This window comes from Salmo trutta, chromosome 10, assembly GCF_901001165.1.
Source record: "Salmo trutta chromosome 10, fSalTru1.1, whole genome shotgun sequence".
Lineage (NCBI taxonomy): Eukaryota > Metazoa > Chordata > Actinopteri > Salmoniformes > Salmonidae > Salmo > Salmo trutta.
The window spans coordinates 33,957,251-33,981,886 of record NC_042966.1 but is presented as its reverse complement, the minus strand read 5'-3'; the positions used below and the strand labels follow the sequence as shown (position 1 = coordinate 33,981,886).

Below are 24,636 nucleotides of genomic sequence, written 5' to 3'. Positions count from 1 at the left end.
TGTAAAAGAAACAGTTGTGAAAATAGAAACAGCAGGCCTACCAATACACATGACAGTTATGCAAAAAAACACTTTACTAATGTAAACGAGACCCGATCCTCTGTCTGAAGCTTTCTCAAATTTATGAGGGTGAGCTGTATATTCCCTAGCGATTATAAAGCTGTTTTAAAGTGCTGTTTTCAGGTTATGTGTGAAGCAACACTCACGGTTTTAATGCCCATGCCATGGAGCATATAGAGAACATCTTCTGTTGACACGTTACCAGAGGCTCCCTGGGCATATGGGCACCCGCCCAGACCTGCTACAGACGAGTCCACCGCACAAATCCCCATCTGAGGTATACACACACACACACAGGAGAGACATTCAGCAACCACACGCACAGAGCAAGCAGATGGCAAAATCCCATGTAGAACAATGTCCCCTGTTCTCCTGTATTGTATGTGTTGGTACAGCGTGCCCTGCCAGGGTTGTGGTGATGTTATACAGACAGTTAGGATTACTGTGGTCTTCATTTCTCGGAGATGAGTGGGTGCAACAGCTTGGTGTCCCCCACAGTTCAGCTTACTCATCCTCTTTGTCATACTAAACCAGTGGCACATCATTTGTTTTTGGTAATATCAGACTCTGTAAATGCAGACAGTTCCATATTGTTTTGTCATGTTTTCTGATCCTCATGGTAACGTGTGTTTAACTGCACCACCTCGTGACCTCTTAGTCTCAAAATACGAATTTCTGTTTCCTTTTTACTCAATTGTTACTCACTTTAAACAAGACTGTTCTCCACATATATTTTCTTGGGTCTTTTTTCTATAACTCAAAGACTTATAACTTTATACATTAATTGAATAATTAGTCTTCTACCTACAGTCCATTTGTAAATGGTTAATTCCAAAGGTGTGTGTTACTAAGCGCTGGGGTTGTTTAAATTCAGGGCAATAACTCAATTTGAATGACATCAAGACACCCTCTGTTGTCTTTGAGTATAATGTCTCAGTATTTTCCGTCCTGGAAAAATAGGATGCATCCATATGTAAAAATAATCACATATAAAATGTATGTCTTGTTTTGTTTAATGTCTCTGAGTTCAAATTGGTTCATGCAATGTCCACAATAAAAGTAATTGTCAGAGAGTTCTACTTTCTGTGGGAAAATGCTTTTTACTGCCTACGACACCAACTGTCTGGCCTCCATATGAGAATTAATGATGCATTGTTGAGCTTATTGTTGGACCACGGTGCCAAACAGCCAGAACATGCTGCTTAGCAAGGGATAAACTCACTGATTTTTGGTTGAACTAGTGTTGCAGGAAAGAAATGCCTTATCGTAGTTAAACATTCCCAAAACATCCACCTCATGTGATCTTGGGGAGAATAATCCACTTTATCATGATAAGAATGTTTTTATCTTTCATATGGAATTCAACATCACTGTATAAAGAATGTAGAAAAGCATAAAGATTTGTTGTTGTCTTTTGTTGTCCCTTCAGACTTTAAGCAAAGGAGAAGTACAGCTGAAAGTGACAGTTCAATTCCAAGATATGAAGACCTCAAAAACACATGAAAGCATAACCATTTGCCTTAAACCCACCTCGCTAATTTGTCTTCCATTTAAAAAAATCATGAGTTTGTTTCGTCCAAAATGTTTATGTCATAAAAACATCTTCAGTCCGCCAGACAAGTTTAATTATTCTTGTCGAATACATTTACGTTTCATTAAAGACAATATGAACCATAGAGAAGTTTTCCCAGATGTTAACTCTCAAATCATGGGATATGCTGTTGTTGTTATGTTGGCTTTTAAACATGATTTATATGATCCAACAGAGAACCTGAGTTTTATACAGTTCATCAACTTCCACGTGATAAAAACGTTGTACACAACTTCACTTACTTTCAGGATGGGGGAAATTACTATATAATATGCCTCTGAGGACCTCAGGCCTCAAAGCCATCAGGTTATTTCCATTAGCCTTGGAACTTTTTGTCTTCATTGGGCCAAATTATAAAATCAAGCAGGGCCGGTTCCATGCAAAAGCGACATAAGCGTGGCCCATGACCCCAAAAAACATACTTTTCTAGGAACTCAGTCGGGGTCTCAACTTGAGAGGTAGAATAGTAGAATACACAAGGTGCAAGTTCAAAATCTGGTTGTGTATCAGCAGTTTTTTATCTTGTTATGTCAGTCACTGAGAGTCATTAAATTAGCCATGTCAGCTAACAATTTTTAGATTGGTAAGTTAGTCTAGCCAACTATCTAAACTTGTAGTAATCATGTCCCAATACCGACCAGGCATGCAGGGCACGTGCCCAGGGGCCCTAACCTCCAGGCGGCCCACATTGATTATGTTAGTCACTTTCACTCAGATCATTGGCATACAGTGCCTTTAGAAAGTATTCACACCCCTTGACTTTAGAAAGTATTCACACCCCTTGACTTTTTTCACATTTTGTTGTGTTATAGCCTGCATTTAAAATTGATTAAATAAAAATTTTGTGTCTCTGGCCTAAACACAATGCTCCATAATGTCAAAAGGGAATTATGCTTTCATTTTTTTGTACAAAAAATGTATACAAAATTAAAAGTTGAAATGTCTTGTGTCAGTAAAGGAAAGAGAGGTGCGGTATTCAACCCCTTTGTTATGGCAAGCCTAAAAAGTTCAGGAGTAAAACTCTGCTTAAAACTTCTTAGTGATGCCTTCCCATTCAAATCCCGTTAACGGGATTGATTTGACAACATCCAGTGAAATTCCAGGGCGCCAAATTCAAAAACAGAAATACTCAGAATAAAAAAATTCATGAAACATACAAGTGTTATACATCCAAATAAAGCTTAACTTCTTGTTAATCCAGCCGCTGTGTCAGATTTCAAAAAGGCTTTACGGCAAAAGCAGACCATGCGATTATCTGAGGACAGCGCCCCGCATACAATCACATGAAAATCAGATTTCAACGAGGCAGGTGGCGACACAAAAGTCAGAAATAGCGATATAATTAATGCCTTACCTTTGAAGATCTTCTTCTGTTGGCACTCCAAAATGTCCCGGAAACATCACAAATGGTCCTTTTGTTCAATAATGTCCTTCTTTATGTCCCAAAAATGTCCATTTATTTTGCGTGTTTGATTCAGAAATAGACCGGTTCCAACTCACCCAACATGCCTACAAAGTATCTAATAAGTTACCTGTAAACTTTGTCCAAACATTTCAAACAACATTCCTAATCCAACCTTAGGTATCCTAAAACGTAAATAATCAATCAAATTTAAGACGGAATATATTGTGTTCAATACCGGATAAATACAACGTGAAGCACGTTCCAGCTTACGTGCAGCAAACAGAAGAGTCCACTTGGCTTGACACTCACAAAGAACAGCCCTACTTCCTCATTTCTCAAAAGAAAAAGATCAACCAATTTCTAAAGACTGTTGACATCTAGTGGAAGCCATAGGAACTGCAATCAGGTTCCTATTAAATAGAGCTTCCCATAGAAAATCAAAGGAAAACACAGTGAACGCAATTTTCTTTTTCCCTGGATGGTTTGTCCTCTGGGTTTCGCCTGCCAAATCAGTTCTGTTATACTCACAGACATTGTTTTAACAGTTTTCGAAACTTTAGAGTGTTGTCTATCTATATGCATATCCTAGCTTCTGGGCCTGAGTAACAGGCAGTTTACTTTGGGCATGCTTTTCATCCGGATGTGAAAATACTGTCCCCTATCCCTAAGAAGTTTTAACAAGTCACATAATAAGTTGCATGAACTAACTGCGTGCAATAATAGTGTTTAACATAATTTTTAAATGACTATCTCATCTCTGTACCCCACACTTACAATTATCTGTAAAGTCCCTCATTTGAGCAGTGCATTTCAAACACAGATTCAACCATAAAGATCAAGGAGGTTTTCCAATGCCTCACGCCAAGAAGGGCACCTATTGGTAGATGGGCATACATTTTTAAAAGAGCAGACATTGAATATCCCTTTGAGCATGGTGAAGTTATTAATTACACTTTGGATGGTGTATCAATACACCCAGTCACTACAAAGATACAGGCGTCCTTCCTAACTCAGTTGCCGGAGAGGAAGGAAACTGCTCAGGGATTTCACCATGAGGCCAATGGTGACTTTAAAACAGTTACAGAGTTCAATGGCTGTCATGGGATGAGGATGGATCAACAGCATTGTAGTTACTCCACAATACTACCCTAATTAACAGAGTGAAAAGAAGGTAACCTGTACAACATTTAAAAAAATCCCAAACATGCATCCTTTTTGCAATAAGGCAATGAAGTAAAACTGCAAAATATGGAAAATAAATAAATGTAATGTCCTGAATACAAAGCTTTATGTACTTTCTGAAGAAACTGTAAGTCATGGCAAAATTTGTAGAATTGCATTACATTTATTATACATTTTTAAAAATGTCTTTCCGCCCCATGGCAAAATGTGTAGAATGGCAGAAAACTTGCTTTAAAACTGCAATATTTTCTCTACGCCCCATGGCAAAATGTGCATTGCAGGAAATGTCTTTTAAAAGTTTTCTTTCCGCCATCAAGAGGGGAGCCACGAAAATGTTTTACCCAAAAGCCAAGCATCTACTTCTCAGAGGCATCGCAGATTAAGATATTCACAATGTTTTCCACGTATCTCAGCGACCGTCAGAGGAATATTAACAACGTTTTCCTGCTTCCGTGGCAGAACCAGATGTCAGAGGATCCCACGGTGATATAAAATGAACTTGTTTATCCTCCCACTGACCCCGGTGTGGCATGGGGACACATTTACATTTTAGTAATTTAGCAGACGCTCTTATCCAGAGCGACTTACAGTAGTGAATGCATACATTCCATAATTTTTTTCCCCGTACTGGTCCCCCGTGGGAATCGAACCCACAACCCTTGCATTGCAAACACCATGCTCTACCAACTGAGCCACACGGGACTAAATTGACACATCAGAATGAAACCATGAAGGACGTCTCTCCCTGGGGGACAGACCCAAGCAAACAACAATAACGGAAGCACAGTTTGCTCTTTAAACAATGGTCCTAATTGGTGCCTTTTCTCCGAGACAAGGGTCTATTTTATCCAGGGGCTGTCTGAGCAGCCTGTAATTGCTGTTTGTGTTGGCAAAGGCCTAGTGATCCACTCCGGTGTGCACTGCGCACAATATTCCCAGACCTTAGTTAACTCCAGGGCAGGATATTGTACTGGGCAGACTTTTTTGTTGTGTAAACACAGAGTTGTAATTTACAGTGCCAAACCTCTCGCATTCTGCTGCTAACTTCGAGAGGGTCAGAGGGTCTCTGGTGGACCATTTCCGAGAGGAACAAAATGCAAGAGCACAGTGATCCTTTTCAACAGCACGTCTGACTCCTGTTGCTCTATGGGACGTAATATGCACAGGGACTGGTGGTCAGAAAGTCCAAATTGCCAGTGTTCAATTAGCCTCTCATAGCCCAGAAACCAGATGTGGCCTGGCTGTTAAAGAGCCACATTCAGTGAGCAGTGGAGGTATAAAAACAATACATTCCTGGCAAAATACACTTTAGTTTACTCGGGCTGTTCACATCACATGATATGGGATTACGGAAGGCGGCTAATATACTGTAAGTGAACAATTTGAGAGATTGCTACACTCTTGTCCAGTATTGTTTGTTTGAAGTGCGGCCGTGCGTCAGTTGGGGCAGAAAGGGTATGTTCACTGAAGTGTTTGAGGCAGCAATGTTTCACCAATGCAGCCTTGACATTTCTCTACATAGAATATGGAACTGAAGGAGATTGTATTCAATGGTAACTCACAAGGCTGACAAATGTCTAACCTGAGACAGCCCTTTCCAGCAATAAATAAACTGTCCTGTCATTGTAAAGCCACACCATCTTCCTTGATATTTGTAGGTAATAGGGAGGTAGACACAAAAACATATATGGATTAATCAGAAATGAAAAGAGGGACATTTCTAACTTAAAGCATGAAAACCTTCTATTGTCTAGTCGGACCATGACGGTCAATGGCCAAGTAGAGACCTCACTCTTAAAGAAAGTACCCCTCAGTTACAGTATAAACCACTCAAAGCATTTGACTACCACGTTTTGTACATTAAGCTGAAGAGGTAAGTCATACTAAATTCAAGAAATACTAATTTCACCTGCCTCATTGGTTGCACCAATTCTTGCGCCAATCTAACCTTTGTTGTTTGTATAGTTAAATTTGAAATGCATGGTTTTTAGTATATTAAACTATATTTTCCATCTTGAGACACAGTAGACACCTCATGTCGACCTAAGGTCGATTAATTGCTAGTGTTTTACTCTCTAATAAGGCATTATTTCTTTGTGTGTTCGTGTACTAACGGGACCATGCCCAGGGCAGCGTTGTCTTGATCTTAAGCGCACACAGAGAGGTATATTTTCCACCAAGTTACTGGCTTTCATCACTATGGTTACCTGGCACATACACTGACTCCTGCACCACGCTCTGGGGCACAGGCCTTTTCTAATAAGCTAATATCCTCAGCAGGCAATTAAATGGGAGTTCCTTGTAGCCTGTCATGTTGGCAATGTTGCCAAATTTCCAGAAGTCATTTTTAGGGAAAAGTTGAAATATTGTCATAGGCGGTGCTGTAGGCTAGCTAGCTAGAGCACTAAACATGCTTACCGAAGATAAACATTGCTAAGACTGCACAACGTGAGCGTTCCAAATTCTTTAGAAAAGAGACTCCCTTTGGGCAAGACTCCCTTTGTTGATATGTCAACAACCTTTCGTTTGAAGAGTCATTAACATTCAACTAATGTTAACACTCATTATTCTAGAGACTTTGCTCCTTGACCTTTGAGTGAGGGTTCAGTAATCAACCATCAAACCACATGGATGAAGCTGTCTAAATGTTTAGTCACTTTGTTGAAAATAGGCAGAGTTGTTTACCACTGACAGGTCTTTACACCCATCTCACTTCACTTTAATGACACTCAACAATACACCTACACAGCTCAAATGTAATGTCCTCTGGATTGCATGGGTTAACTCATAACCATAGGTTTATTGGACAACATGCCTGTTTGATTTGTCATCACCGTGGTTATGAAACATTCTCATCCCATTTACAACTTTGTCTCTGTCACCAGTGCTTCCCAAACGTTTTGGTTCTGGGACCATCTAAAGCTTTGTACACCACAAGTAAACATAAACATCTCTATCCAAGATCCACTACCCAGCAGATATTAGCTACAGTACAACCCATTAGTGGGTCTTTAAAGCCACCACTGGGAAAACATTCATCTGAGTATTTAGATATATTGGACAAAATGGAATAGTGACCCTTACTGACCCACTTCCACCCATTATCAGAATAACATTCATACTTTCCACTCTGTAAATACACTACATGACCAAAAGTATGTGGACACCTGCTTGTCGGACATCTCACTCCAAAATCATGGCCATTAATATGGAGTTGGTCCCCCCTTTGTTATAGTAGCAGTCTCCACTCTTCTGGGAAGGCTTTCCACTAGATATTGGAACATTGCTGCAGGGATTTGCTTCCATTCAGCCACAAGAGCATTAGTGAGGTCGAAACACTGATGTTGGGCGATAAGGCCTGGCTCTCAGTCAGCGTTCCAATTCATCCCAAAGGTGTTCGATGGGGTTGAGGTCAGGGCTCTCGACAAATCATTTCTGTTTGGACCTCACTTTGTGCACGAGGGCATTGTCATGCTGAAAACAGGAAAGGGCCTTCCCCAAACTGTTGCCACAAAGTTGGAAGCACAGAATCATCTAAAATGTCATTGTATGCTGTAGCGTTAAGATTTCCCTTCACTGGAACTATGGGGCCTAGCCCGAACCATGAAAAACAGCCCCAGACCATTATTCCTCCTCCAACAAACTTTACATTTGACGCTATGCATTTGGGCAGGTAGCGTTCTCCTGGCAACCGCCAATCCCAGATTTGTCCGTAGGACTGCCAGATGGTGAAGAGTGATTCATCATTCTAGAGAACGCATTTCCACTGCTCCAGAGTCCAATGGCGGCGAGATTTACACCACTCCAGCCGACGCTTGGCATTGTGCATGGTGATCTTCGGCTTGTGTGCGGCTGCTTGGCCATGGAAACTCATTTCATGAAGCTCCCGATGAACAGTACTTGTGCTGATGTTGCTTCCAGAGGCGGTTTAGATTTTATAAACCTGTCAGCAATGGGTTTGGCTGAAATAGCCGAATCCACTAATTTGAAGGGATCTTCACATACTTTTATATGTGGTGTATTTAGCGAGATTCACAAGTTTAAAGCACTGTTGATGAGCTTTGGCTCGGACTTGCTTTGGCTCGGACTTACTTTGCTTAATGTAGAGGAGATAAGCATGAGTAAGAACAGGTCTGAATTCTCAGTCAAGAGCGTCTGGCTACACTGAGCTCTATCAATAGCTCAGCAAGTCAGCTGCAGTTAACATGGAAACGTTGGGTCAGATCAAATCTATTTCCCAGCCAAGTCTGAAAAACGAAGTACATACTTTGTTATTGTGTGACCCGCCAAGGTGGGTTTGTAACAAAAGACCCCAGAACTTCCCAAAATAAAGGTACAAAGAGCATGGAATGTCATTATCATGAACAAAAGCAGAGTTGACATGGGGTTGACAGGGGTTAGTGGAATTCATTTCTATCCCAGTTGGTGGCATGGACTACTGGCACTCAGTAATGAAAAGTCTATAATAAAATCTTTCATTTCCACTGAGGTTGTTGAGATGGGAGGAGAACAAATGGTTGGCTAAATATCCACGCCTGTTATTATTTTCAATGGTCACGGGGCAGCTGTGATAAATCAATTTCTATGTGATTCACAGAAAGGAATTTTACCCACCCTCTGGGTCTTCTCACCCCTTGTCAAAAGTGCCCAACATCAGGATGTGTTGAAAGGTTCTTTTTTTTAAATACAAAACAGAAAGCTGTTTTATGAACATGTACAATTCCTTGAACATGGAAATACACAGCAAATTGGCCAGTGTTTCCTAGTGTTGATCTTTCAGTGTAACATTTATAGTGTTAATTCAGGAGTTAAATTAACTCTGTAAGTGATAAATTAACACTAATGGGTGTAAAAGAACCCCAGTGTTGGTGTTAATAACCAGTGTTAAACCAAAACCACGGCCATCATTATCATATTTCCAGCATGCTCTATTGCAGGTTGATTTTTAGAATTGTTTGTTTCAATATCTATGTTTTTATGCAAATAAGGCTTTAGACTAAGCACTGTGTTAACTTAACACTGACAAGTGTGGTACTGCATAGACACTGGATCAGTGTTAAATGTAACACTGTCAGTGTTGATTTAACACTGGTGAATTTTCTGTGTAGATAAATTCATAAGTAAAGCCATGAATCAGTGCTAAAAGTTATGCAGACTTTGGATTATTTAGGGTAAGTGGGATTGCAGCACAACAAATGCTTTTCTTAAGTGAATGATGCCTTGTTCATTTTCAATTGTTCTGTTTTTCTAAGTATTTTACCATTAGTCACTTTTTGGGAGATTGGGACTATAACTTTTTATCTGCATTTTTGTCAAAATGTTATTGACATAGCCTTGTTCTGTTCAATGTTCTCTTCCTATATAGTACTTTAAATACCCAAATGCATGTTGTTAAGTTCAAAAGAATACGAGATTAAAATTGCTGACACAATGAGGGTTGCGAAACTTTAAAGCTAATTATCTCAGAATCATATTTTTGCAGATAGAACCTTATAGTCCCAAGCTCTCGATTTCTCAATGAATCCAGCGATAGTCACTGCATTCTCCCTGTCTCAGTTACATAGTTACTGGTCTGGACAGGTTTCTTTGGCTTTCTCCATTTTCCATGTGTTTCATGCGGGCCAATGATAGGATAATTTCCCCCATGCCCTTTAAGCGCAGCATTGTCAAATAGTTCAACAGCCAAGCAGCACATGAGTTGGGAACCCCTCAGGGCTGGCTGTTTCCTCCGCTCGCACTCAGTACCATTGTCAAGGCCAGGGCACTATCATGTGAAACAGACACTGAATAGGTGAGCCTTTGTGTGAACCCCCTTCACATCTTCTGACCCCCCCGCCCAGCACCAAAAGACCATCCCTCCGCTGCCAAGGATGACAAACTGGGAGACAGAGCACAATGAGGTTCCCCAGAGAACTGATACAGCCATGTCTACCTTACCTCTGGTTTATGACCTGACTGACTCCCGGGTCATAGGTTCACTCCGGAGAGGTGGTGAAAAACACAATAGAAGAGTGGTGTTCCAGGAAGCTTTGTACAACTTCATTCGATTTTGTGGTTTAAAGAGAGGATAAAGCTTTATTAATGATCTGTGAAAGACTATTTTATTATCTTTAATGTAGGTGCTGGTAATAGGACAGCATATCTTGTGTTCATTATGATTCTGGGATTTTATTGGTGGACAGTTTTTGTATTATTTTACTTTGTGGGGGACTTCCAGATCATGTTCCCAATTCCAAATTGAGAGATGTGTGTTCTCCTATTTATGTACATTATGTCCTATTGTGACATATACCTTTGTTTTTTTTGTTTATGAATATATTTTCATTCAAGCAAACAATGCCTCCTCAATTCTCACAAACAATCCGAGCACACAAGACATTTGGTACACAAAAGCCTTCATAATACAGATGTAGGACCTTTATTTGGTGACAACTTTCCTGCAATGTAGGAAATGTAAAACTTGTAGTGTAATTTCCACTTTGAAATTTCAGACTTGATTTTCCCTTATGAAAAGTGTATAAACCCCTACAAAAATGTCCATTAATTATAATTCACCTAATAATTCACATTTCCTATTGCTGCAGGATTATTTTCCTGCTGTGGCAAACTGGCTCAAATGAATATCCAACATATGTACCATCTTGGACCACTTCATAATGACCCTCTACCACATTGTTATGTATTGTGTCATGAACGTTTACCATGCATCCTTTCAGTAACGTTTTACTACACATTACTCATACCCTAGATTGTCAGGGGATCTAAAAATAAATGTTTGAAACAACCGTAGTGCCCATATTGTGCTTAAATGTTAGCTGTTAGCTCATTACCTGCAGTGCAGTTAGGATGTTGGCCAGAGCCTGGCCGTAGGTGTCGTGGCAGTGAACGGCCAGAGCGCTGCTGGGTACCTCTTTCATGACGTAGTGCAGCATCTTGGCCATGGAGCCTGGGGTGCCCACGCCGATAGTATCCCCCAGAGACACCTCATAGCAGCCCAGTTCATACAACCGCTTTACCACCTATAGCCAAGAAAACTTATCATAACAAGTCCGTTGGAAACATAAACATGCAGGAGCTCAGAGCTCTCTTGCTTGATATGATCCAGGCTGTATCACAACCGGCCCTGATTGGGAGTCCCACAGGGCGGTGCACAATTAGCCCAGCGTCGTCCGCTTTTGGCAGATGTAGGCCGTCATTGCAAACAAGAATTTGTTCTTAACTGACTTGCCTAGTTAAATTAAGGTTACATTTAAAAAAACAGTCCTTTCAGGGGTTTGACATTGTTTAGATTATACATGTACAGAAAATGATTCCCTATTGCGTCCCTTTGATGTTTTAAATAGAAATTGTGCACCAATGTTGGATTTTAAAAGCCTGATACTGAATATGAAATGAAGTGCTCTTTACTATACAGTGCCTTCAGAAAGTATTCATACCACTTGACTTATTTCACATTTTGTTATGTTACAGCCTGAATTCAACATTTATTTAACAGATTTTTTTTCTCTCACCCATCTACACAAAATACTCCAACTTAGGCAATAATTAAAGTTATGAGTCTAGAAGAGCTTTGCACACATGGATTGCACAATATTTTCCCATTATTCTTTTAAAAATTCTTCAAGCTCTGTCAAGTTGATGGTTGATCATTGCTAGACAGCCATTTTCAAGTCTTAGATTCATAGATTTTCAAACCGTAAAAAGAAACTGTAAATAGGCCACTCAGGAACATTCAATTTCTTCTTGGTAAGCAACTCCAGTGTTGATTTGAATAGAACTCTGTTGCACACAACAAGCTTCCATTTCCCCTGTCACAAGGGATTTATGGCTGATGTAAGATGAAATCGTCAACCCTGTTACGGTCAACCCTGTTATGGTCAAACCTGTTACTTTATTTGGCACTTAATAGGCACTTACTACAGTAATTTTTGAGATAGGATTTTTATTTTATTAGGTTGAACATGTGCTCTTTGTGACAGAATGTTAAAATTAGGTGAAATAAAACTAGATTTTTTCAACAAGTTACACGAGCCAAAATGAACTAATATCGTGGAACAACCCACGTATAAGGTATAGAGTATGTCCATTATTGACACAAGAAGGCAATGCAGAAGTGTTGTCTTACCTCTGCAACTTTAGTGGGTTCAATGGGTCCCTCGTATGGACATCCTAGTGCACAAGAAACATATCTAAAAGAAAACAAACATACATGGTAAATATAAACACACTTGCCATATATTAATACATGGGTCATAAACACACATATAGTACCAGTCAAAAGTTTGGACACACCTACTCATTCAAGGGTTTTTCCTTATTTTGACTATTTTCTACATTGTAGAATAATACTGAAGACATCAAAACTATGAAAGAACACATAGGGAATCATGTATTAACCAAAAAGTGTTAAATCAAAATATATTTTATATTTGAGATTCTTCAAAGTAACCACCCTTTGCCTTGATGACAGCTTTGCACGTTCTTGGCATTCTCTCAACCAGCTTACATTACAAATAACAGGTGTGCCTTGTTAAAAGTTAATTTGAGAAATTTCTTTCCCTCATAATGCGTTTGAGCCAATCAGTTGTGTTGTGACAAGGTAAGGGAGGTTTACAGAAGATAGTTCTATTTGGTAAAATACAAAGTCCATATTATGGCAAGCCCATCATTACTTTAACCTGTCTGGACGCTTGCGTCCCACTCTATTCAACAGCCAGTGGAATCGCGTGTCGCGAAATACAAATACCTCAAAAATGCTATAACTTCAATTTCTCAAACATGTGACTATTTTACACCATTTTAAAGACAAGACTCTCGTTAATCTAACCACATTGTCCGATTTCAAAAAGGCTTTACAGCGAAAGCAAAACATTACATTATGTCAGGAGAGTACCCTGCCAAAAATAATCACACAGCCATTTTCAAAGCCAAAACCACAGCTAAATGCAGCACTAACCTTTGATGATCTTCATCAGATGACACTCCTAGGACATTATGTTATACAATACATGCATGTTTTGTTCAATCAAGTTCATATTTATATCAAAAAACAGCTTTTTACATTAGCATGTGATGTTCAGAACTAGCATACCCACCGCAAACTTCCGGTGAATTTACTAAATTACTCATGATAAACGTTCACAAAAAACATAACATAACAAAATTCTAAATATTCCATTACCGTACTTCGAAGCATGTCAAACGCTGTTTAAAATCAATTTTTCTCGTAAAATAGCGATAATATTCCAACCGGGCGATGTTGTATTCATTCAAAGGCTGAAAGAAAAATTGGAGAATTCTCATGAACGTGCTTCTCCAGTGTCACTGTCCCCAGGCTGACCACTCACAAATTCTCCTGCTGTTCTTCGCCCAGAGACAGCAGACACCCCATTCCACTTTCTGGCGCCTTCTGAGAGCCAATGGAAGCCTTAGAAAATGTCACGTTACAGCGGAGATGCTGTATTTTCGATAGAGATGCAACAGAAGGACAACAAATTGTCAGACAGGGCACTTCCTGTATGGAATCTTCTAAGGTTTTGGCCTGCCATATGAGTTCTGTTATACTCACAGACACCATTCAAACAGTTTTAGAAACTCAGAGTGTTTAGAGTGTTTTCTATCCAAATCTACTAATTATATGCATATTCTCATTTCTGGGCAAGAGTAGTAACCAGTTTAAATCGGGTACGTTTTTTATCCGGCCGTGCAAATACTGCCCCCTAGCCCCAACAGGTTTTAAGACATGAAGTTCAGTCAATCCGAAAAATGTCAAGAACTTTGAAAGTTACTTTAAGTGCAGTCGCAAAAACCATCAAGGGTTATGATGAAACTGGCTCTCATGAGGACTGCCACAGGAAAGGAAGACCCAGAGTTACCAGAGGATAAATTCATTAGAGTTATCAGCCTCAGAAATTGCAGCCAAAATAAATACTTTACAGAGTTCAAATAACGGACACATCTCAACATCACAGAGGGCAGTACTTACGGCCCAGTACATCACTGGGGCCAAGCCTCCTGCCATCCAGGACCTCTATACCATGCAGTGTCAGAGGAAGGCCCAAAAAATTGCCAAAGACTACAGCTAGTCGTAGACTGTTCTCACTGCTACCGCATGGCAAGCAGTCTCGGTCCAAAAGGCTTCTAAACAGCTTCTACCCCCAAGTCATAAGACTCCTTTTCACACTGTAAGGTCTACAGCTGTTGTATTCGGCGCATGTGACACATCTTTTTTATTTTATTTTATTTGAACATCAACTGTTCAAAGGAGACTGCGTGTATCAGAAATTCATGATTGAATTACTGCAAAGAGACCACTACTAAAGGACACCAATAATAATAAGAAGAGACTTGCATGGGCAAAGAAACATGAGCAATGGACATAAGACCGGTGGAAATCTGTCCTTTGGTCTGATGAGTCCAAATTTGAGATTTTTGGTTCCAACCGCTGTGTCTTTGTGAGACGGAGAGTAGGTGAACGGATGATCTCCGCATGTGTGGTTCCCACCGTGAAGCATGGAAGAGGAGGTATGATTGTTTGGGGGTGCTTTGCTGGTGACACTGTCTGTGATGTATTTAGAATTCAAGGCACACTTAACCAGCATGGCTACCACAGCAGTCTGCAGAGATGCGGCATCCCATCTGGTTTGCACTTAGTGGGACAATCATTTGTTTTTCATTATGACAATGACCCAACACACCTCCAGGCTGTGTAAGGGCTATTTAACCAAGAAGGAGAGTGATGAAGTGCTGCATCAGATGACCTGGCCTCCACAATCACCTGACGTCAACCCAATTGAGATGGTTTGGGATGAGTTGGACCGCAGAGTGAAGGAAAAGCAGCCAACAAGTGCTCAGCATATGTGGGAACTCCTTCAAGACTGTTGGAAAAGCATTCCAGGTGAAGCTGGTTGAGAGAATGCCAAGAGTGTGCAAAGCTAACTTCAAGGCAAAGTGTGGCTACTTTGAAGAATCTGAAATGTAAATAATTTTTTATTTGTTTAACACCTTTTAGTTACTAAATGGTTCCATATGTGTTATTTCATAGGGTTGATGTCTTCACTAATATTCTACAATGTAAAAAATAGTGAAAATAAAGAAAAACCCTTGAATGAGTAGGTGTGTCCAAACTTGTGACTGGTACTATATATTAATACATGGGTCATAAACACACATGGAATATATTAATACATGGGTCATAAACATGCCAACTTGGCCACATGTCACAAAGTGAATTGCGCTAAAAGGTTAACTCTCTCTAGTCAAAAAGTCATAATTTATGCTATCTGTCATTAGAATTAAGGTAGATCATAACTCTGTTTTCTGGATTCAGTAACCGCTAACTGCCAGTGCAATATAGAGAGTGCAATATAGACTTAAAATCTTATATCCAATTGGTGTTGAATATTTTGTTATATGTAGTGGTTATGTTGTTGACAGTAGCAATGAGAAATTATGCAGTGGGGTGAAGTCAAACAATATGCCTATTCCATATGTGTAGGAAACGTTCACTGCTTGAAATAGCGGACATGTGAAAAGTAGAAAATGTTTCTCTTGGGCTCGCAGTCGTTAGACGATACCTCAGTTTGTCACCGGAATATCCAGCAAGTTCTAGCTCGACTCGAGGGAAGGGAGTGCTGCCCAAGCCATCTCCAACAGCAGGACATTTGCCAGAATGCCTGTGTCAAACTGATGCGTTGCCATGGCATTGCTGCGTTGTTTGGATGAAAGGGGGCTACTGTACCACAAAACTGAAACATGCTTCATGTCAGCGGTTCTATACTGTCCATCTGGACTTGTAGTTGAAGCAACACATAGAACGATTCAGTGCACATCTGGAAATTTGCTTGTTAACCTATTATTTCTGGAGTCATTTATCACTGTCTGAGTGTACCTTTGCTAACAGAGAGAAACATTAGGCCTTTGAAACATTTTACGGTAGTACATTTTTTTCAAAGCCAACATAAACATACAGTTGTAGTCAAATATATTGGAACCCTTGCACTTTTCTTAAATATTTCCCTATTTCATAAAAAAATAAGTTAAAATTGCAACCACAACAATAAAGTCTCCACGCCTTGTTATTGGATTTTCAACATTACAGAACCAATTTTATTTTTCTAAACTTATATTTTCAATTTTAATTTAGAAAATAAAGACAAATGGACAAATTTATTGGCACCCCAGAGCTATTACTTGGTTGCACAGCCTTTGATCAAGATAACTGCCAACAATTGCTTCTTGTAGCTTTCAATGAGCTTGTTGTACCTTTCTACTGGCAATTTGGCCCACTCTTCAGTAGCAAACTGCTCTAATTCTTCAATGTTTGAGGGTTGCCCTCCACCAACTGCTGTGTTCAGTTCTCGCCGTGGGCTATGAATGTGAGTCAAAGAGTCCTGTGTTTCTTCTTGAACCATTCATGGGTGCTTTTGATGTGTGTTTGGGGTCGTTGACCTGTTGGAAGACCCACAACCTCAAATCAAATCAAATTGTATTTGTCACATACACATGGTTAGCAGATGTTAATGCGAGTGTAGAGACATGCTTGTGCTTCTAGTTCTGACAGTGCAGTAATATCTAACAAGTAATCTAACAATCCCCAACAACTACCTAATACAAACAAATCTAAAGGGGTGGATAAGAATATGTACATGTAAGTATATGGATGAGCGATGGCCGAGCGGCATAGGCAAGGTGCAATAGACGGTACAAAATACAGTATATACATGTTATATGAGTAATGTAAGATATGTAAACATAAATAAAATACAGTATATACATCTGATATGAGTAATGTAAGATATGTAAACATTATTAAAGTGGCATTATTTAAAGTGACATTGTATAAAGTGACTAGTGATCCATTTATTAAAGGGGCCAGTGATTGGGTCTCATTGTAGGCAGCAGCCTCTCTGAGATAATGATTGCTGTTTAGCATTCTGATGGCCTTGAGATAGAACCTTTTTTTCTCGGTCTCAGCTTTGATGCACCTGTACTGACCTCGCCTTCTGGATGGTAGCGGTGTGAACAGGCAGTGGCTCGAGTGGTTGATGTCATTGATGATCTTTTTGGCCTTCCTGTGACATTGGGTGCTGTGCATGTGGGGACAACAGACTGGGATCGGGAGCGGGGGGGCACAGTCCTTGTTAGCGGGCCTCAACGGTGGCACTGTATTTTCCTCAAAGCGGGCAAAGAAGGTGTTTAGTTTGTCTGGAAGCGTGACGTTGGTGTCCGTGATGTGGCTGGTTTTCTTCTTGTAGTCCATGATTTCCTGTAGACCCTGCCACATACGTCTCGTATCTGAGCCATTGAATTGCGACTCCACCTTGTCCCTGTACTGGCAGTTCGCTTGTTTGATTGCCTTGCGGAGGGAATAACTACACTGTTTATATTCAGTCATATTCCCAGACCTCTTTCCATGGTTAAATGCTGTGGATCGTGGTTTCAGTTTTGCGCAAATGCCGCCATCCATCCACGGTTTCTGGTTAGGGTAGGTTTAAATAGTCCCAGTGGGTACAACATCTCCAATGCACTTCTTTATAAACACACTCACCGAGTCAGCGTGTAGGTCGATGTTGTTCTCTGAGGCTGACCGGAACATATTCCAGTCTGCCTGATCAAAACAATCTTGAAGCGTGGCTTCCGATTGGTTGGACCAGTGTTGAATGGTTCTCGTCACTGGTACATCCTGTTTGAGTTTCTGCCTATAAGACGGTAGGAGCAAGATGGCGTCGTGGTCAGATTTGCCTAAGGGAGGGCTTTGTATGCATCGCGGAAGTTAGAGTAGCAGTGGTCGAGGGTATTGCCTATGCGCGTAGCACAATCAATATGCTGGAAGAATTTAAGTCGCCTTGTTCTCAAATTTGCTTTGTTAAAATCGCCAGCTACAACAAATACAGCCTTAGGATATATGGTTCCAGTTTGCATATAGTCCAGTGAAGTTCCTTGATGGCTGTCTTCACCTTCGATGGAGACCCAGTTTTTGGACACGGAGTTAAATATTGGACTTGAAAACACATTGATAGTCTGTTGATTTCATGATGACTTGCACACGTTCAAGGCCCCCAGTTCCCATGTCCATAAAATGTGTCTTTATATTCTTAATTAAAATTGTAAACTTAAGTTAACAAAAATAAAATTGGTTCTGCAATGTTGAAAATCCAATTACATGGTGTGGAGACCAATTTTTTTTTTAATTTCAACTTATTTTTTAGAAGAAATAGGAAATTATTTAATAACCTGTTGGGGCTAGGGGGCAGTATTTGCACGGCCGGATAAAAAACGTACCCGATTTAATCTGGTTACTACTCCTGCCCAGTAACTAGAATATGCATATAAATAGTAGATTTGGATAGAAAACACTCTAAAGTTTCTAAAACTGTTTGAATGGTGTCTGTGAGTATAACAAAACTCATATGGCAGGCAAAAACCTGAGAAGATTCCATGCAGGGAGTGGAAATCTGATTTGTGGAATCACCTTCAACACTTTGCCTATGAAACACACAGTGAGTTAGGATTCATTTAGATGTCAACAGTCTTTACAAAGTGGTTTGAGTCTTCTCCGGTAAAAACTGACCGAACGAGAGGCCTGGAAAGTTGGTCATAGGGGGAGGGCCATTACTACTGTGACGCGGGCGCCCGTGGGTACCCTTTCGTTCCGAAACGTTTAGTAAGACAATGCAATCGTCCGCCTTGAATATTATTGAAGCTCTGATTGAAAAAGGCCCTAAAGATTTATGTTATACAACGTTTGACATGTTTGAACAAACGTAAATATATATTTTTTGCACATTCATGACAACAAGTCCCGCGCGCCTCGTACATTATGAGTAGCCTTCGGAACGCGCTAACAAGAAGGAGCTATTGGGACATAAATTATTAACTTTTTCGAACAAAACTACATTTGTTATGGTCCTGGGATTCCTGGAAGTGCCTTCTGATGAAGATAATCAAAGGTAAGGGAATATTTACAATAGTATTTTTGATTTTAGATGGTTCCAAGATGGCGCTAACCTGTATCGCCTAGCCTATTTTTCTGAGCATAGCACCTCGTTTATTGCAAAGTGTGATTTCCCAGTAAAGTTGTTTTTAAATCTGGCAATGCGGTTGCATTCATGAGATGTTAATCTATAATTCTTTGAATGACAATATTACATTTTAACAATGTTTTCGAATAGTCATTTTGTAAATTGTAGCGCTGATCCACCGGAAGCATTTGAGGGAAATATTTTCTGAACGTCACGCACCGATGTAAAATGCTGTTTTTATACACTGCTCAAAAAAATAAAGGGAACACTTAAACAACACATCCTAGAGCTGAATGAAAGAAATAATCTTATTAAATACTTTTTTCTTTACATAGTTGAATGTGCTGACAACAAAATCACACAAAAATAATCAATGGAAATCCAATTTATCAACCCATGGAGGTCTGGATTTGGAGTCACACTCAAAATTAAAGTGGAAAACCACACTACAGGCTGATCCAACTTTGTTGTAATGTCCTTAAAACAAGTCAAAATGAGGCTCAGTAGTTTGTGAGGCCTCCACGTGCCTGTATGACCTCCCTACAATGCCTGGGCATGCTCCTGATGAGGTGGCGGATGGTCTCCTGAGGGATCTCCTCCCAGACCTGGACTAAAGCATCCGCCAACTCCTGGACAGTCTGTGGTGCAACGTGGCGTTGGTGGATGGAGCGAGACATGATGTCCCAGATGTGCTCAATTGGATTCAGGTCTGGGGAACGGGCGGGCCAGTCCATAGCATCAATGCCTTCCTCTTGCAGGAACTGCTGACACACTCCAGCCACATGAGGTCTAGCATTGTCTTGCATTAGGAGGAACCCAGGGCCAACCGCACCAGCATATGGTCTCACAAGGGGTCTGAGGATCTCATCTCGGAACCTAATGGCAGTCAGGCTACCTCTGGCGAGCACATGGAGGGCTGTGCGGCCCCCCAAAGAAATGCCACCCCACACCATGACTGACCCACCGCCAAACCGGTCATGCTGAAGGATGTTGCAGGCAGCAGAACGTTCTCCACGGCGTCTCCAGACTCTGTCACGTCTGTCACGTGCTCAGTGTGAACCTGCTTTCATCTGTGAAGAGCACAGGGCGCCAGTGGCGAATTTGCCAATCTTGGTGTTCTCTGGCAAATGCCAAACGTCCTGCACGGTGTTGGGCTGTAAGCACAACTCCCACCTGTGGACGTCGGGCCCTCATACCACCCTCATGGAGTCTGTTTCTGACCGTTTGAGCAGACACATGCACATTTGTGGCCTGCTGGAGGTCATTTTGCAGGGCTCTGGCAGTGCTCCTGCTGCTCCTCTTTGCACAAAGGCAGAGGTAGCAGTCCTGCTGCTGGGTTGTTGCCCTCCTATGGCCTCCTCCACATCTCCTGATGTACTGGCCTGTCTCCTGGTAGCTCCTCCATGCTCTGGACACTACGCTGACAGACACAGCAAACCTTCTTGCCACAGCTCGCATTGATGTGCCGTTCTGGATGAGCTGCACTACCTGAGCCACTTGTGTGGGTTGTAGACTCCGTCTCATGCTACCACTAGAGTGAAAGCACCGCCAGCATTCAAAAGTGACCAAAACATCAGCCAGGAAGCATAGGAACTGAGAAGTGGTCTGTGGTCTCCACCTGCAGAACCACTCCTTTATTGGGGGTGTCTTGCTTATTGCCTATAATTTCCACCTGTTGTCTATTCCATTTGCACAACAGCATGTGAAATTTATTGTCAATCAGTGTTTCTTCCTAAGTGGACAGTTTGATTTCACAGAAGTGTGATTGACTTGGAGTTACATTGTGTTGTTTAAGTGTTCCCTTTATTTTTTTGAGCAGTATATATAAATATGAACTTTATCGAACAAAAAAAGCATGTATTGTGTAACATGATGTCCTAGGAGTGTCATCTGATGAAGATTGTCAAAGGTTAGTGCTGCATTTAGCTGTGTTTTGGGTATTTGTCATGCATGCTAGTTGCTTTGAAAATGTCAGTGTGATTATTTTTGGCAGGGTACTCTCCTAACATAATCTGATGTTTTGCTTTTGCTGTAAAGCCTTTTTGAAATCGGACAACGTGGTTTGATTCAGGAGAGGTGTATCTATAAAATGGTGTAAAATAGTCATATGTTTGAGAAATTGAAGTTATAGCATTTATGAGGTATTTGTATTTCGCGCGACGCGATTCCACTGGCTGTTGACTAGGGTGGGACGCAAACGTCCCAGGTTCCCAGACAGGTTAAGAAAAGTGCAAGGGTGCCACTATATTTGTCTGCAACTGTACATGGTTGACACCAGTTATAGAGCATATGGAATCATTGCAATATATTAAAGTAAAATGGCTTTACTGGTGAAGAAGCACAAAGTGAGGAATGATACAAACCCACGGACTGGAATCTGTTGTTGTTTAGCAGTGCAAATGACTTCCTCGAACCTCAGCATGCTGTCATCAATAGAGCAATTGATATTTTTCTGACTGAAGGTCTCAGAGGCAGACCCAAACACGGCCACTTCAGTAGCACCAGCTGCAACCTTCAACAGGACAGAGGGAAGTTACATTATTTCGATGTAACATTATGCAACAAACATTACTTTAAAACTTTTCCATTCATCTCAGGCATAGTGTTCCCTCAACCTCTATACAGTGCTACACATTAGGGGAGCCTGGGGAGATATCTGTTCTTTTTAAAGATTGTGATTTCTCGGATGAATAATGAAATGCTTACAGCATCCTGAAAGCCGTGCATGTTTGGTGTCAGTACAGGATAACGAGCATGAGAAGATCTGTGGATGGCTTGAAGCACTTCAGTGTGGTCCGCCATCTTGACAACAGACAAAAGCATGTTTACAAAATATGTCGACAGAGTATAGTCTCTTCCCACAGCTGCTGTTGGAGTTCCATGCGCCTGGCAAGCGAGACTAGTATGCAGCCTAGTTTTACGAAAACTCATATTTTCCAGAAGCTCATATAGAAATGCAGAGATAGCTGTTCCACATCATATGTCTCAATACAACTCAAGAATATGACACAGACATCTGTAATTTATTTCATGAGGTGAGCTGTCATATATTTTACACAGGCAAACAAAATAAAGTGCTTGGAAAACAGGTTCTGGAATAGGCCTATAGCTCAAGGTTTTCCCCGAAAACATCTGCGAGTCCAGGGTCTAACTGGGATACTGGAGTAGCATGTTTCCCCCAGTAGTCCTGAAGAGAACAATGAGAGCCTAATAAATCACTCAGTAAGCTTTCTGGGAACACAAAGAAGAGTTATTACCTGTGGTACCCACTTTGAAGACACAAAGCTGGTGGCCTCGATCACAGGCAGGCCTGTTTCCGAGAGCATGTTTATCAGCTGGATTTTGACTCTTGTCGGAACCATTTCCTGGAAAACAATGAAATGGAGATCGTCTCTTTCTGGATCTGATTCTGATCCCCTGTCAAGATTGGAGGTATGTGCGGAGTGGACATCTGGGCAATTCCGCTGCAATGTCTTTGCAACCAGAGTAATTTACGGCACTCACCTGCTGGGTCCACTTCTTCCAAACATACAGTACTTCCTATAATTACAGCGTGTAGTACCCCCAGTGTTTGACTTTGTCATCATGTCAATTTGTACAGCTACAGCAGACTTGAATATATACAACATATGAGCCATCTGGTAAAGTCATGTCATGTTTCCCATAGATTTCAAGGGCAGTTGGTGTTCATTTGATCAATACATTTTTTGAGAAGAAAATGTGAAACACATGTCATGGGTAATCACAGAAAAATAATCCATATGTTTACGGGGATCATCAAATCAACCAGGAATCAATCAAAAGGATAATACAAATGTGGGCTTACCACAAAAGAAGCAAGCTTTCAGGGCTTAGATGTCATATTGAGTTTGTAATGGTGTAATGAACATAAATCATTTGTAAAATGTACAGTGCCTTTGGAAAGTACTCAGACCTTTTGACTTTTTCCACATTTTGTTACGTTACAGCCTTATTCTAAAATGTATTCAATTGTTGTTTTTTTTCTCATCGATTTAAACACAATACCCCATAATGTCAAAGCAAAAACTGTTTGGTATACGTTTTTGCTAATTTATAAAAAAAAATACAAAACTGATATATCACATTTGCATAAGTATTCAGACGGTCTCCATTTTGTTGTTTTCCAGGAAATGGTTCCGACTCAGTACTTTGTTGAAGTGCCTTCGGCAGTGATTACAGCCTCAAGTCTTCTTGGGTATGACGCTACAAGCTTGGCACACCTGTATTTGTGGAGTTTCTCCCATTCTTCTCTGCAGATCCTCTCAAGCTCTGTCAGGTTGGATGAGGAACATCGCTGCACAGCTATTTTCAGGTCTTTCCAGAGATGTTAGATCAGGTTCATGTCCGGGCTCTGGCTGGGTAACTCAAGGACATTCAGAGACTTGTCCCAAAGCCGCTCCTGCGTTGTCTTGGCTGCGTGCTTAAGGTCGTTGTCCTGTTGGAAGGTTCACCTTCGCCCCAGTCTGAGGTCCTGAACACTCTTGAGCAGGTTTTCATCAAGGATCTCTCTGTACTTTGCTCTGCTCATCTTTGCCTCAATCCTGAATAGTCTCCCAGTCCCTGCCACTTAAAAACATCCCCACAGCATGATGCTACCACCACCATGCTTCACTGTAGGGATGGTACCAGGTTTCCTCCAGACATGACGCTTGGCATTCAGGCCAAATAGTTCAATCTTGGTTTCATCAGACCAGAGAATCTTGTTTCTCATGGTCTGAGAGACCTACAGGTGCCTTTTGGAAAAATCCAAGCGGGCTGTCATGTGCCATTTACTGAGGAGTGGCTTCCGTCTGGCCACTCTACCATAAAGGCCTGATTGGTGGAGTGCTGCAGATATGGTTGTCCTTCTGGAAGTTTCTCCCATCTCCACAGAGGAACTCCGGAGCTCTCTCAGAGCGACCATCGAGTTCTTGGTCACCTCCCTGACCAAGGCCCTTCTCCCCTGATTGCTCAGTTTGGCCGGGTGGCCAGCTCTAGGATGAGTCTTGGAGGTTCCAAACTTCTTCCATTTAAGAATGATGGAGGGCACTGTGTCCTTGGGGACCTTCAATGTTGCAGAAATGTGCGTCGACAAAATCCTGTCTCGGAGCTCTACGGACAATTCCTTGGACCTCATGGCTTGGTTTTTGATCTGACATGCACTGTCAACCTGAAATAGACAGGTGTGTGCCTTTCCAATCATGTCCAATCAATTGAATTAACCACAGGTGGACTCTAATCAAGTTGTAGAAACATCTCAAGGATGATCAATGGAAACAGGGTGCACCCGGGCTCAATTTCAATGTCTGAATACTTATGTAAATAAGTTGTATATTTATTTTATTTTTTTAAACCTGTTTTAACTTTGTCATTAT

The 24,636-nt window shown here is 41.0% G+C and overlaps 1 protein-coding gene across 2 annotated transcripts in view; it reads right to left on the bottom strand.

Annotated features, from left to right (window-relative positions):
• Nucleotides 1–24,636, bottom strand: part of hmgcll1 (3-hydroxymethyl-3-methylglutaryl-CoA lyase like 1) — a 31,121-nt gene that overhangs the window by 1,270 nt on the left and 5,215 nt on the right. For both annotated transcript variants that reach the window (XM_029765364.1, XM_029765365.1), the window contains 6 exons: nt 22,519–22,626; nt 21,968–22,063; nt 21,625–21,773; nt 12,364–12,427; nt 11,069–11,257; nt 207–332 (listed from right to left, as the gene is read on the bottom strand). In XM_029765364.1, coding sequence (XP_029621224.1) covers nt 207–332; nt 11,069–11,257; nt 12,364–12,427; nt 21,625–21,773; nt 21,968–22,063; nt 22,519–22,626 — 732 coding nt within the window. The remainder of the gene's footprint in view (nt 1–206; nt 333–11,068; nt 11,258–12,363; nt 12,428–21,624; nt 21,774–21,967; nt 22,064–22,518; nt 22,627–24,636) is intronic.